This window comes from Phocoena sinus, chromosome 2 (genome assembly GCF_008692025.1).
Source record: "Phocoena sinus isolate mPhoSin1 chromosome 2, mPhoSin1.pri, whole genome shotgun sequence".
In the NCBI taxonomy this organism is placed as follows: domain Eukaryota; kingdom Metazoa; phylum Chordata; class Mammalia; order Artiodactyla; family Phocoenidae; genus Phocoena; species Phocoena sinus.
The window spans coordinates 54,962,040-54,977,249 of record NC_045764.1 but is presented as its reverse complement, the minus strand read 5'-3'; the positions used below and the strand labels follow the sequence as shown (position 1 = coordinate 54,977,249).

At 36.5% G+C, this 15,210-nt stretch overlaps 1 protein-coding gene across 6 annotated transcripts in view; it reads right to left on the bottom strand.

Moving 5' to 3' along the window:
- The window catches only part of UBE3A (ubiquitin protein ligase E3A), a 105,837-nt gene that overhangs the window by 56,089 nt on the left and 34,538 nt on the right, over nucleotides 1–15,210 (bottom strand). For 2 of the 6 annotated variants that reach the window (XM_032621909.1, XM_032621910.1), the window contains 3 exons: nucleotides 13,174–13,237; nucleotides 10,427–10,546; nucleotides 7,265–7,309 (listed from right to left, as the gene is read on the bottom strand). In XM_032621909.1, the coding sequence (XP_032477800.1) occupies nucleotides 7,265–7,309; nucleotides 10,427–10,446 (65 nt within the window). In that variant the 5' untranslated portion in view covers nucleotides 10,447–10,546; nucleotides 13,174–13,237. Of the gene's footprint in view, nucleotides 1–7,264; nucleotides 7,310–8,851; nucleotides 10,547–13,173; nucleotides 13,238–15,210 lie in introns of all 6 variants that reach the window. The other 4 variants (XM_032621912.1, XM_032621911.1, XM_032621913.1 and 1 more) reach the window with 4 other exon arrangements.

Sequence of the window (15,210 nt, the reverse complement as noted above, 5' to 3'; positions counted from 1 at the left end):
TGTGCCGCAACTACTGAGCTTGTTCTCTAGAGCCCGCAAGCCACAACTACTGAGCCCGCGTACTGCAACTACTGAAGCCTGTGTGCCTAGAGCCTGTGCTCTGCAACAAGAGAAGCCACCACAATGAGAAGCATGTGCACTGCAACGAAGAGCAGCCCCCACTCACTGCAACTAGAGAAAAGACCATGCACAGCAACGAAGACACAATGCAGCCAAAAATAAAATAAAATAAATAATTTCAGCCAGAGCAGATTTCAAAGCAAAGTAGTTATCAGGGTTAAAAAAAGGGCATTACATAATGCGAAATGGGTCAGTTCTCCAAGAAGATATTATAATCCTTCATGTGTATGCACCTAACAACAGAGCATCAAATTACATGAGGCAGAAAGTGATAGAACTGCAAGGAAAAACAGATGAATCCACTACCATAGTTGGAGACTTCAATACCTCTCTATCAGGAATGGGCAGATCTAGCAGGCAGAAAATCATTAAGGACACAGATGACTCTATAGCACCATCAATCAACTGGATATAATCGACATCTCTGGACTACTTCATCCAACAACAGATTACACATTCTTCTCAAACTCACATGGAACATTCGCCAAGACAGACCACATTCTGGGCCAAAAAAACACACCTTAACACATTTAAAAGAACAGAAATCATACAATGTCTACATTCAGACTACAACGGAATTAAACTAGAAATCAGTAACAGAAATATAACTGGAAAATCTCAAAATATGTGGAGATTAAACAACACATTTCTAAGTAACACAAGTCAAAGAAAAAAATCACAAGAGAAACTAAAAAATATTTTGAAATAAACACAACTCATCAAAATTTGTGAGATGCAGTGAAAGCAGTGCTTTACAGGGGACTCATAACATTAAATGCATTTATTAGGAAAGAAGATCTTAAAAAAAAAAAACAATCATCTAAACTCCCACCTTAGTAAACTAGAATAAAGAGCAAATTAAATCCAAAGTAAGCAGAAGAAATAAGAAAAGTTAGAGCAGAAATCAATGAAATTGAAAAAAGGAAATCCACAGAGAAAAACCAAAATCTGGTTCTTTGAAAAGATCAATAATAAAACTGGTAATCCTCTAACCAGGCTAATTAAGGAAAAGAGAAGGCACACAAATTATTAATATCAGAAATGAAAGAGGGCACATTGCTACAAATCACATGGACATTAAAAAAACAATAAAGGAGTACTATGAGCAATTCTATGCCCAGAAATGTGATAACCTAGATGCAATGGACCAATTCCTTGAAAGACAGTCTGTCAAAACTCACAAGAAACAGACAACCTGAGTAGGCCTATATCTATTAAAGATATTAAATCAATTAAAAAATAACCTTCCAGGGTTTCCCTGGTGGCGCAGTGGTTGAGAGTCCGCCTGCCGATGCAGGGGACGCGGGTTCGTGTCGCGGTCCGGGAAGATCACATGCCGCGGAGTGGCTGGGCCCGTAAGCCATGGCCGCTGAGCCTGTGCGTCCGGAGCCTGTGCTCCGCAATGGGAGAGGCCACAACAGTGAGAGGCCCGCATAGCGCAAAAAAAAATAAATAAAATAACCTTCCAAAACAGAAAGCACCACTACCAGAAGGGTTTAACAAAAATTTAAGGAAGAAACTATACCAATTCTCTACAATCTCTTTCAGAGGACACAAGTTATATCACCATAGTCTACTCTGATAAAAGGCTTACTTCTCCTATGATATAATGCATGTACAGTACTGAGCACTATGGCTTGTCGTATGGTAAGTGCTCAAGAAGAAGTTATTACCCAAGTTCTGTAGGCTGTGTACATGTATCAGTTTATTTATATTTAACTGATCCCAGAATATTCTTCCTACATTTCTACAAGGGAATTGAAAAGGTAGAAATAAACATTTCACATAAATGTAGTCATTTCACTCTTTCACATAATAAATACTTACTACCTCTTGTATGCCCGGCACTCTCATTAGGCTTCCATGCTACTGACAGTATTAAGTGAGCCAGACAACAAAGAAATCAATAGGAAACCAGTCAGATGACATTAAATCTCATGAAGATAAATACAGCACAGGAAGGGGCACAGGGAAGACAGAGCATGACCATTCTTTGAAGAAAGTTGGCCAAGGAAGGCCTCTCTGATAAGGTATCATTTAAGAGCTCTAAAGCAAGTAAGAAAGGAGGCCATGTGGATATCACAGAGAAGGGTCACAGAAAACAGGCACAAGTCTTAAGAACACCAAAACATTAAGGGCAAGAGCATAAAGCCATAGACAAAAATGGTCAAGAGAAAATGGAAAGGTCACAGAAGTGAAAGGAAGTTCATACAGGGCCTTGTAGATCCTTTGATTTTACTCTGAGAGAGACGGGAAGCCTTTGAAAGGTTCTGAGTATAAGCAACATGGTTTAACTTCGACCTTAAAAAAGATCACTCTGGCTGCTACACAGAAAATACCTTGGTAAGGGGTAAGTATGGAAGCAGCAAGACTACTGGGAAACAACTTCATTCTTTTGGTAAATGATGGCTTTAATCAGAGTGGTTGAGGTGGAAATGGTGTTTAAAAAAAAAAAAGTTGTTGAAGTATCAATCAATTTTAAAGGTGGAGTCAATAGGATTTGCTGATGCGAGTAAGACAAAGAGAAAACAAGGATGCTTCCAAAACAAAACTTTGGATGAACTGGAAGAAAAAAAGAGTTGCCACTGATTAAAATGGCAAAAAGATTACAAGAGAAGCAGATTTGAGAGGATGAAAATCAAGAGCTCTATTTTGTTTTGGACTTAAGTGTGAGAATCAGGCATCCAATTATTAGATATATACGTCTACAGTTCAGAAGGTAAGTCGGAGTTGGAGATGAAAATATGCAAGTTGTCATAGTATATATGTTAAAGTTCTTACCTAGAGAGAACAGATAATGATGGCCTGAGAACTAGGTCCTTGGTCATTATCCAACATTTAGAAAAAATAGGCTTTCCAAACACTGAATCATAAATCACTCGATACATTTACCCTTGGTTCCATTTACTGTATTAGTTATAGACCTGAAAACATAGCCTAAGTGTTAGAGATAGGGTTGGGGAGTAACTACCAAAGATAAGAAATCTGAAGTTACTAGAAACTGCTTTGAAATCATTAAGAAAATTAAAGAGTCTAAATTAATATGTGCAAAAAGACTACTACATGGTATATATAAATTTAAACAAAATCCAAGTACATAATACATATATAATTGAATAAAAAGATCTGGGTTATTGTGTTAGTTCTATTTCTAGGCTAAACTATAAATTAGCATGCAGCTCTTAAAAACTTTTACTATGTTTTTCTGCATTCTAGGAAATGGATGACACTAGGAATTCCTAAAAACAGGCATATTCTTTAATTTTATATAAATTACTATTTTAAATGTACTCAAGGTGTTCCCTAGTTAAAGGATGTCAAATGCAAATGCATCTCAAAGTGCTAAAAAAAAATCATGCTTTAATAAATTTAAGATGTTGCCATTAATAAAACACACTAGCTAATTCTTAGGTAAAAACAAGATTCCTTCATCACCTATTTTGTAAATCAAGACCCACAAGATTAAGGTAGAACAAATCTTACTAAACTACTGCCTGGTTACAATTTCTACAGGTATAGGAATTTGAGAAACTATATCAACTCACATTCTTGCCATCCTTGGTTTTTACTACAAAATGCAAGCCTCCATCTTTCCTTTTCCATTCTTTACTCTTGATTCATCCATCTAACCTCCTCCATCAAGATTTCTAGAAATACATTTATGATATAGGCTGTCACCTATCTTCAACTGCTTTATATAATAGTTCCTCAATCTCTTAGCTTTCACTAAAACCTGATTTACCCCCAAAGGCTTTTCTTACGTTGCAATCCTTTTAGGTGAGGGTTCCATAGACAACTCAAACCCCTAAGTGCACCACTTTTATTCTAATTGCTTATATTAAAAATAATGCCCATCCCCCCAAACAAAACAAAGCACAGCACAAACACAACTTATTCTTTGAAACTCATGTTATCTACCTGAAATCCTTCTTCCTTCCCTCTCTGGTCTGGTAAATTATACCCATATACTAAAGGCTCTATTTTTCCCGAGTTATATTGCTGGCATTGTGACTTCAATGTCTGTGTGCATGATCTATCCCAACACTCTAGCCCCCAAAATATTTGACTTTCTTAACTTGAGGGTCCCTCACCTCCTCTCAATTTCAGCCAATCACCACCTTAGGCTCTGATCATTATCATCTATCTTTGTAAGAGTTTCACTTATACTGAACTATCTCTTTGACCCATCAGGCTTTTTGTAACCAACCCAACATCTTCACCTGGCATCACAACCTTTCCAACAGTGGCCATCGCCAATGACATATAAGTTCAACTACTCCAATGTTAACACTCTACACACATGCCACTTCCCATATGCTCTAATAGCCAACCCTGAAATACCATGCATCTTCTTCTAGCTATTAAAGAAAAGTCTTTAAACTGCAAGTATGCAGTAAGCTAACCTTAGCTGGCCACTCAGTAGCATGAGACTCTCAATAATATCTGGTCCACTTCTTTACCCATTTCCCCCAATAACTTTCCAAGTTTTCAGTCTTCTCAAAATCCCCTAACCAAACTCCGTGTTCCACGAGAACTACTTGAAAATATTTCTTAAAAAGTTACATAGTCAGGACTTCCCTGGTTGTGCAGTGGTTAAGAATCCTCCTGCTAATGCAGGGGACATGGGTTCAAGCCCTGGTCCAGGAAGATCCCACATGCTGCAAACAACTAAGCCTGTGTGCCACAACTACTGAGCCTGCCCTCTAGAGCCCACAAGCCACAACTACTGAGCCCGCATGCCACAACTACTGAAGACCACGTGCCTAGAGCCCGTGCTGTGCAACAAGAGAAGTCACCACAATGCAAAGCCCGCGCACCGCAATGAAGAGTAGCCCCTGATCGCCGCAACTAGAGAAAGCCCACAGGCAGCAAACGAAGACCCAACACAGCCATAAATAGATAGATAGATAGATAGATAAATTTATTACAAAAAAAAGTTACAGGGTCACAAAACTACCAAGAAATATCACCTTACTCCCATTAGGATGGCTACTATGAAAAAAACAGATAATTACAAATGTTGATGAGAATGTGGAGAAATTATAACCTTTGTGCATTATTAGGTCAGAATGCTAATTTGGTGCAGCCACTGTAGAAAACAGTACAGAGGTTCCTCAGAAAATTAAAAATAGGACTACCAAATGATCCAGCAATCCCACTTCTGGGTATATACCCAAAGAAATAAAAGCAGGGTCTCAAAGAGCTATTTGTACATTGCAGCATTATTCACAATAGCTAAAACATAAGCAACCTGTGTCTATCAACAGATGAATGGATAAACAAAATACGTTACATACATACAACAGATTATTCAGCCTTAAAAAGGAAGAAAATTCTGACATATGCTACAACAGGGATGAACCCTGACATCATGCTACGTAAGTAAAATAAGCCAATCACAAAAAGACAAATACTGTGGGCGCTCACAGTAAATGAGGTAGAGTCGTTAAAATCATAAAGACGGAAAGTAGAATGGTGGTTGCCAGGGGCTAGGGAGAAGGGTGAATGGGGAGTGACTGTTTAACAGGTACATTTTCAGTTTTGCAAGATGAAAAGAGTTATGCAGATGATGGTGGCAATGACTGCACGACAATATGGATGTACTTAATACCACTAAATTGTATACTTAAAAATAGTAAAGATGACAAATTTTGTTATGTGCATTTTACCACAAAAAAAATTTTTTAAAGGTTACATGGACACATAAATTTGAGAAATACATTTTATAGTCCCTTCTTGGAGATGCACAATGTACATGAGCATTTCAAAGGATTTCCACTGTTTTCAGTAGAGAAATCTGCTGTTTAAGTCTGCATGTCCCAAGCTTAATCCACAACCACTTTTTCAAGAAGCACACAGTGGTGTAGCTGACCTAATTTACTAAGAAAATTGACAATTCAGACACAAATGACTTTGACTTCCCCATTCTTACCTACCAATACATTTAACATCACATATCCATTTTTACCTCCTTCTTCTAGTTTCATAAGATCTGGGTCTTTGCTCTTATTCAAGAGAAATCCCTACACCTATATTCTTCATTCCAACCCTTACTATCTTAAAAACCTTGCTTCAACAATTACCACTTCTCATATTATCTTAAACTTCTTATATTCTCACAACTAATCACTGAAGTCTTACCTACTTCACCTTCTATTTTTCTTTCATCCAGAAAACTTTATCTTGAATTCCTAATATACCACTGCCCTTATTTAGGCCCTCATTGACTGAAGCCCTGGTCAACGTACCACCACATGATTTCTCCTCAATCCTGCTTCCCTGTTGGCAAAGTTATTAAAAATATACACCTAACAAGGTTACTACCCCTACTTAGCAAATTCTTTACTGACTCCCAAATACCTATGAGAGACAGGCCAAGGTCCTTTACATAGTATGCAAGCACCTAGTCCTTTCTTTCAAGTCTCATCTCCTTCAATTTCCTACATTTCAGTCAGTCTATGATCTAAAAATCCTCAACTGCCTACTGTTCCCTACATTCACTATGCTGCTTTGTAACTCTGCTCCTGCTTCTGCCTAGAATGTGCTACCTAACTCCCAGTCACACTTCAAGACTTAACTTAGCCTTCCCTGATCACCCCTATTTCCCTGCCATCTGGATTAGGTCCCTATTGCATCAGGGTACTTGAGTACCCTGGTACTTCTTTATGTTCATGTTCCATCCTGGGTATCCTTCTACCACAATGATTGAAATGATTTGCTTCTGGGTCTTTTACACTGAGTAGACTAAATTTATGTAGGTTAATTTAGCTTAACTAATCTTATGCATCTCTGTATCCACAAAACAGCACCCAATATCTTATACACAGCAGGCACTTAATAAATGATTGTTAAGCTGAACTCTTCCCCATCTATTTCCCCAAAACTGCTAGGTGAGGAAAAATATGTAAGAATCCAGGGGCATGCAATTATCTATCCAGAAGTAGAAATCTAGTAGCATGTTACCAAGATTTAGAGGTATTTATTTGGTAGGGAAAATATTAGACATGTGTTTTCCTATCTTCCAATTTACTTTTTAAAGCATTATACTCTCTTTAACTGGAAATTATTTTCAAATAATGTGATACCATTAAAGCAATCTAGTGCAACTTAAAAGACACCACAGCCTCAACCAAGTTATACTTACATTCGGCTAGCTTCAATGTCGTCAGACTGAGGTTCTCCTGATGATCTGTAAAATGCAATTCAGTAAAGTTAAGCAAAATATTCCATATTTCAAAAAGGGGCAAACATTTTATTTTGGAAGACAAATTTGAAAACAAGATTTAATGGTTAACAGTTTTAAAAGTTCAACATGTGAAAAAGTGATCAAATCAGATTGCCATACAACACATTTATTGTAAGGGCTAGACTAATAAAAACTCAGTTCTCTTTTTTTTTTTAAGGAAAGGAAACTGTAAACACTATATTTAGATACCAACATACAAACCAGTGTAATAAATCATAATTATTCACAAAGTCAAATATTTATAATAAAAACCCACAACTATGAAACCTTCTACAGCCAAGTACTGGTTATCCACAATATCAAAAGTATTCACTGGTATTAACAGTCCCAAACTTTAGATGAGGGATCAGCAAACTACTGCCTGGGATGACAAACTAAGGCCTGGGTTGGCCGCCTATTTTTGTAAAGTTGTACTGGCACAGAATCACGCTCATTTATTTACGGCTGCTTTTACATTACAAAAGCAGAGCTGAGAAACTCTGTCAGAGACATGAGGCTCACAAAGCCTAAAATATTTATTACCTAGCCCTTTAAGAAAAAGTTTGCCAACCTCTGCTGTAGATAATTCAAATTTCAATCTAATACCCTTTTGAATTTTGAGACACTTAAGTCTGTTTTACCATTCTAACCATGATTACCTTATTTCAACAATGAAAGTAGCTTTCCCTGAAAATACACTGGCAGGATGTACTACCTGTCAAAATTGTACCATCCTAGGGTATTAAAATTTTGCTGTGGATAACTGTGAATTGACTTCAGTTATAAATAGTTGCCACTTATTTTCTTTTTTTTTTTTTTTAATATACTGCTGCTATTTTAAGTAGAAATACTGAAAATTCTAAGACACTAAGAAGCCTTTTATTTTCATTTTGGGGCATGAACCAATTTTGCCTACCCCATCATGCTGTTAAAAATAAATTCCTGTTACTCTATTCACTTTTACAACCAGCATCAGTCAATATATATTGTATTAAGGTGAATCAACATAATACTGATTTCTAACACTTTTAATTCACAAAACAGGTAAAATATTTTTTAGAGGTCAAAAGCTATATTTGCAAACTGACATTACAAGGACTTGATTTGTAAATTTATAACTGACTTGAGACTTCAAATTCTAAACAACTTTTAACATGAGAATCTTAAAATCAGAGCCACCAGAAAAGAAAAGAATCTGTTTTCCATATTTCTTAGATTTTAAAAAACTCACTTCTTTATCAGACTTTCAAAATTACCCCTCACTGCAGTGGTCCAAGGACAAGAATGCAAAAAATAAAAATAAAAAATAAAAAAAAATCCAGCAGCTCAAATATTTATTTTAGATCTTCTTTGCAGTATGTTTACATTTTCAATTTTGCACAAAATGATATTAGAACTAAAAACTGGGGCATGCTGGAGGTGGCAGTGACTTGGCAGTGACACAAATGCAAAAATTTCACTCCACCCTCTCCCCCAGGGAGCAAGCAAATCACCTTTGTGACACACCTGGTCTCCACCAGCCTTGTGGGTTAGTACCCCAAGATTGCTTCCAAACTTGTATCTCTCAGACAGAAGAGCTAAAAAGTGATGATAACCCCATGTACCAGCTGACTCATTTTTGAAAGTGCGACCCTCCAGCATCAGATGTCATACTGTAAGGAGGCAGAGCAGGCTTGCAAAACAAAAAATAAACCTGCTGGCACTAAGGGAAGAGAGGCAGATTAGAAGCTTTCATACATGTAGGCGGCAAAACTTTCAAAATTAACAGGGGAAGAGAGAGAGGGGAAAAACTGAGGACACAATGACAGGGAAATTAAACTACTACTGCAAAAAGGTAAGATACAAGCAAGAGGAAAAACAAATCCAAGTCTCAGAAGCACAATTTTTAACTGCTGCAAAGTTTTGAGATTCTGAAATGGGATAGAGGTTAAATACATCAAATGGTAACTACATTCTATTTTCCAAAGTCTATTCTCTAAACAAGAGGATATGTAAACATTAGCACCAAAATGTCATGAAATTACTGTAAATAAACTAGATCACTTAACATTAACATATATTAACGTGAGCTACCAAAAACCACTTTAAGTCAAATCAAGTAATTTAAATCAATTCAGTCAACAAGAAGAACAAAAGAATAAGGACTGAAGATTATTACCTTAATACGATCTATCCTAGGTCTCTTAAACAGAGTTAGCATAATTGTTTTTTACTCAAAACAAAAACTGTTTTTTAATCAGAGAAAGGTGAATATACACTGAACAAATAGAAGCACCTTTTACCTTACAGTGAGCAATAACAGTACCTGCCTGAATAAATTTCTAGTCATTCTGCTTATTGTATTCTGTCTGTTTTATTCTAAATATTCTAAATAATTAGGATATTATTTATTCTAAATACTTTACTAATTTTCTAAATAATTTACTAAAGAATATCCTAAAATTAGGATCCAAACTCTCAAAATTATAAAATACCTAAGATCTAACAATAGTTTCCAAGCTTCAATTTAGCCCCTGAAGAGTCTCTTTATTCTTTACTCTCAAGTTCTTGGAAGTAAGGATCTGGTACATATTTTAATTTTAACAAATTGAGGACATATAACCAAAGGAGAAAAAAACCCAAAAAGTATTGACTTAGGTTAACCTAAAGTTTGTCAGAATAACAAATCAGTAAAGAGATTTCTATGAGGTCCAGCTTCTCTAGCCTGCAAGCCCTTCTACTGTAACTCTCTAGGAGAGACAAGTATACTAGATTTATTAAAACTCTCACCACATAAAAAGCACACTTTAAAATGCATATTAAGACTTTTTTCATAGTTTTTTTTAATGTTCATAATAAAATGTTTATTTAAAAACTAGAAACTTTATAGAAATACTTTCCTGTTTATTCATATAGATAGGTCTGGGGAAAGGGCACAAAGTATTTTAGGAAGGAGATTAAATGGAGAAACAGGTCAACTCTTAGGTCCACTATTCTTAGCAGGCAGTATTCCTGCCAACTGTACATTTTCTTCATTTTTTTTACAGCACGTATTTTACAATGACAGCCTTTTAAAGGCTGTAAAATAACATTTAAAATTACCTTTTACAAGCTGTGGCCATTCGGTGACATCAGGGTGATCACAGCTCTGAGTCACTGATTAAAAACAGGTTGTCACACCAGTCTAGCTGCTAACTTGATCTGAGCGTAGGTTTAATAACTCTAATAAATTAAACAAATCTTTAGTTAGAACACTTTAATATATAAACCCAATTCATTGTTCAAAAATAATCTTCAAAGGTTCAAATTAGGTGCCAATGCAACAACCATCAGAAGAGTAATTATAGAAATGCTTTTTAAGGACTATTTTCCAGCATTTTTTTTTTCCTTAAATGATTTCTTCACTTGAGAAAATATAATAATCTCCTGTACTTTTATGAAGTGTTACAGTTTACAAAGCACTTTGGTCAACGGCATCTTAAGTCTAAAGATAATTTGGGCTCTACCTATTCAGAGCAGATACTATAGAAAGAATTTAAAAGAAGAAAAAGAAAAAACCAAGCAGCCTTAGAGTGATTAATTGACTTGCCCAAGATTTTAGTATTAGCATTGAAGCCAGGACTAGGATTAAAAACCCAGATATACTGACTGCCTATCCAGAGTTAGTATTCTGTGATTTCATTTAGTTTTGCTATAGAGTCTCATGATTTAAATATATGAACAAAGATTTAAAATATGGATTGACACCCCACCATTACAATAATTTAAATGGGACTAACAGTAGTACAGTTTTTCAGGTAGTCAAATGCTTAATGGAACAGTTATACACCCACACTCACACAGATACACACACTCACACACACACACACACCCAGTCTATTCCTACTTATTCCATATTAAAATAGGATAATCTAACATTAGCCAAAACTCCTTGGGTATTTCATGAAAACATGTTCTCCACATCAGCCATAAACCCACTAATATTCAATTTCATGAGAGAGAATGGCAAAATATGAAAACATTTCCTCCTCCTTCAACCTAGTATCTTTTGATCCTCTGACTTGGCCTTAGCTGAACTTTCCTGATTCCTGATTATCATGGTTCACATTTATCAGGCATCCTAATCACACTGTAGTTTCAGGCAAAGATACACATCCAAAATATCCCAGAATCAAGAGCTCATGTCCTGCAACTAGTTTTTCCCCTGATGATTTCCCTACCAAACTATATATCCAGGCCAAATCTGAAAAGTGAACTGAGGAAAGATGAGAAAATTAGGAAAGAAAAAAGAAGATCCTTGATAGTTAACACTTTCCAAGTGACAACAGACAACCACAGAAGGTGGTTTACAGCACGGATCCAGAGCCCTATATAAAATAGCAAGTTATCTGAGAACCCTAAGAGAAGGGATGAAACATCAATGCTTGAGCCCATAACTCTGCAGCCTATGAACTTGGGCTTCAAATTCAGATAAGGGTTCGAGTTTGCCTAAGAATACATTAACTTCAGGGGACTCCAACACAGGCATACTTCATTTCATTGTGCTTCACAGATATTGTGTTTTTTACAAACTGAAGGTTTGTAGCAGCCCTGCATCAAGCATGTCTATTGGTGCCATCTTTCCAACTGCATTTGCTCTCTTCATGTCTCTATGTCACATTTCGGTAATTCCTGCAATATTTCAAACTTTTTCATCATTATTATATTTGTTATGGTGATCTGTGATCAGTAACTTTTGATGTTACTACAACAACTTGCTGAAGGCTCACATGATGGTTAGCATATTTTAGCAGTAAAGTTATTTTGTAATTAAGGTATGTACATTACTTTTTTAGACATAATGCTATGGCACACTTAATAGACTGTAGTATAGTGTAGACATAATTTTTATATGCACTGGAAAGCCAAAAAATTCACCTGATTACCTTTATCTGCCTTACTGCGGTGGTCTAGGACTAAACCTGAAATACCTGAGGTATGCCTATAACTGGGATTTCTAATCCCTGGAAGATATATTCAAATTTCCCAGATTTTCCTATCATAGTTGCATGTTTTCTAATAAAAACCTAGCATATTCCTGAGGTCATATGGGAAAGAGGTAAGGCGCCCCTGAAATGAACAGTGTTTCCTGTGGGGTCCTCATAAGACTAATAGTGTATGTGGATTTAAAAGATGCAAGTCTAACTTTCCAACCTGTAAACATAAAAATGAGAAAGTCAAAATACCTTTTAACTGATTAATTAACTAACTGAGATGAATTAATTCGTTAAAGAGCTACGTGTATTGTGAAAATTACTGAGGCAAGTCCTCTCTTCTAGACCTCCGTTTTCATGAGGTCCAGTGCTCCACAGAGCAGAGGTTCCAGAGTCAGTCTGGATTCAAGTCCCTGTTTGGTCACTTACTAGATGGAAAATCTTGGGCAAGTTACTTAACCTCTCCAAGCCTAAGTATCCTGATATGCAGAACTAAGATAACAGTAGTATCTATTTCAGAGGGCTGTCATGAGGATGAACAAACATATATATTGTTCACAACAGTGTCTGGCACATAGTAAGAGCCCAACAAATGGAAGCTATTATTAACTCATAGCCTAAACAGCCAAACTTACCCTCTCAACCTTCTTATGCAATTATTTTACTTCTCATAGCATACTAACCTCTTCTAAAATTCTTCAGAATCCCACCTGGATTCCTCATACAGTCTACCTGGTAGCATAGTGATTTAGCACCTAGCACATGCTTTAAAAATGGCAGACACCCAAATTTGCTGAACACATTTGTCATTATTCTAACCATGGCATTAAGATATACATGCAATTTTGAATTCCAAAAAATAAAACGGGAACATACCATATTTCGCCAAACTTCTGAGGAGCTGGTGAATTCTAAAATCAGGCTCTTACAGATTTTTAACCTAAAATATAAAACACCTCACTCAATTCTTTTTACACAGACAACTGGATGGACAACTTTCATAGAAAAATTTTTTTCTAAAATTTATTATAAAAGCAAATTCATTTGTAATACTTATGAATGTCCAGAAACATATTAAGAGACAAATGCCCCTAATGCTGTTGCCAGGATGCATGGAAAGGTGGTTAGGCAGGCCCTGTGGTCTGAGTGCTTTCAGCTGGCAGAACCATGATACCCATTTTCATCCAAAGAACTTACTGCTTGTCGTTTCTTTACTCTTCCCTCCCTCCAAAATGGCTGAAAATATATGAAAACTCTTTAACTACATGCCTCCAATTCCTTCAGATACCTACAGCAATTAAGCTTTTAATTAAATTCCCTATGCTGAGGACCTGCTGTATTAGGTACATATATGGGCATCTGCCCAACTACCTCCTGAGTAGCAGCATTTGGCAGGTCCCTTGACCTGTAAGTCTTAGGTGTCAGGTTGTTGTAATAGAGAAAATATTTTTAAAGTATGAAGGACAATGCCGCCTGGAGCATAACAGGGTCTCAGTGTATGGTAGCAAATATTATTTCTTAAATCAAACATTTCATATATCTATCAGAACTTAACTTATCAAAAACCAAATTCTGAAGCTTAAAGCATGCATCCAAATAATCACCGTAAATTCTTAACTCATCTGTATATTATCAGAGCATTCCTCAGTTGAACAGGAACTAAAGTCTTTTAATACATTTCCTCTTATTGCATATAAAGAAACCAAGTCCTCCACCAAATAAGGAAACCCACCCAGCATCCTACAGGTTGATGGCAGAAAATGAATATACTATATTGCATATAAATATTTCTTTTAAATTAACCAAGTGTTAAGAGGACTGAGTCTCAAACTCTGTTCTATAATACAATCACCTAAGGAACCTGTAAAAAATGCAGATACTGGGCTTCCCTGGTAGCGCAGTGGTTGAGAGTCCGCCTGCCGATGCAGCGGACACGGGTTCATGGCCCGGTCCGGGAAGATCCCACATGCCGCAGAGCGGCTGGGCCCATAAGCCATGGCCGCTGAGCCTGCGTGTCTGGAGCCCGTGCTCCGCAACGGGAGAGGCCCACGTACCGCAAAAAAAAAAAAAAACAAAAAATGCAGATACTTACTTGATCTCAACCTCCAGAGACTGTGATTCAGTACATAAAATGGGGGTGTGTGAATCTGTATTTTTAACATACATTTCAGGTGATATGCATACCCCAATTTGAGAAACTTTGCCTTAGAAGATTAGGAACACATAATCACAGAATGTACCAAATCTATGAAGATATAGGATAAGTAACAGAAACTGTAAGCACCAGAAATGTTACCTGCACTCTTGGCAAATTTAACCATTAGCACTCTTACACCAGACCTAGTGCCTTTATTTTATTTATATACGCATTCCTTTCCAACAGAGGGCTCAGTCTAATAATCTAATAAGAAAGGAATCAAATAATAAGAAATGCCTATACCAATCTACATCCACCTGTCCCTGTAACGTTTTCACTTATCCTTAAAATAGTCCATCTGCCTGCTCTCTTTCTCTCTCCCTCTCTACACAGGTGCATACATATTATTATTACATCTGTCATGTCCTTTATCTCCTCTCCAACAGCCTATTTCCTTCACCTCCTTGTAACCCTCGGTCAAACTTAATTTCAGACTACCTTTTCTATCACTTTTTTATTGTGTCCACTCAGCAATCTTGTTCTCCTTTATGCCATGTTTATGGTGTCTTAAATTTATGGGAAAGCTACTTGTTGAAACTCATTAAGTTTTGTACGTTTGTAAATTTCACAACAAAAGACTGTTCCAATAACTTTCCTGTGTAAATTTTCCTGTCTTTAGGCTCTACCTCATTCTAGTCCATTCTGCAGTTACACTAAAATTTCAGAACACTGCTTTCATACAGTACTTTCAACATAATTCCCTCAACTCCATGAAC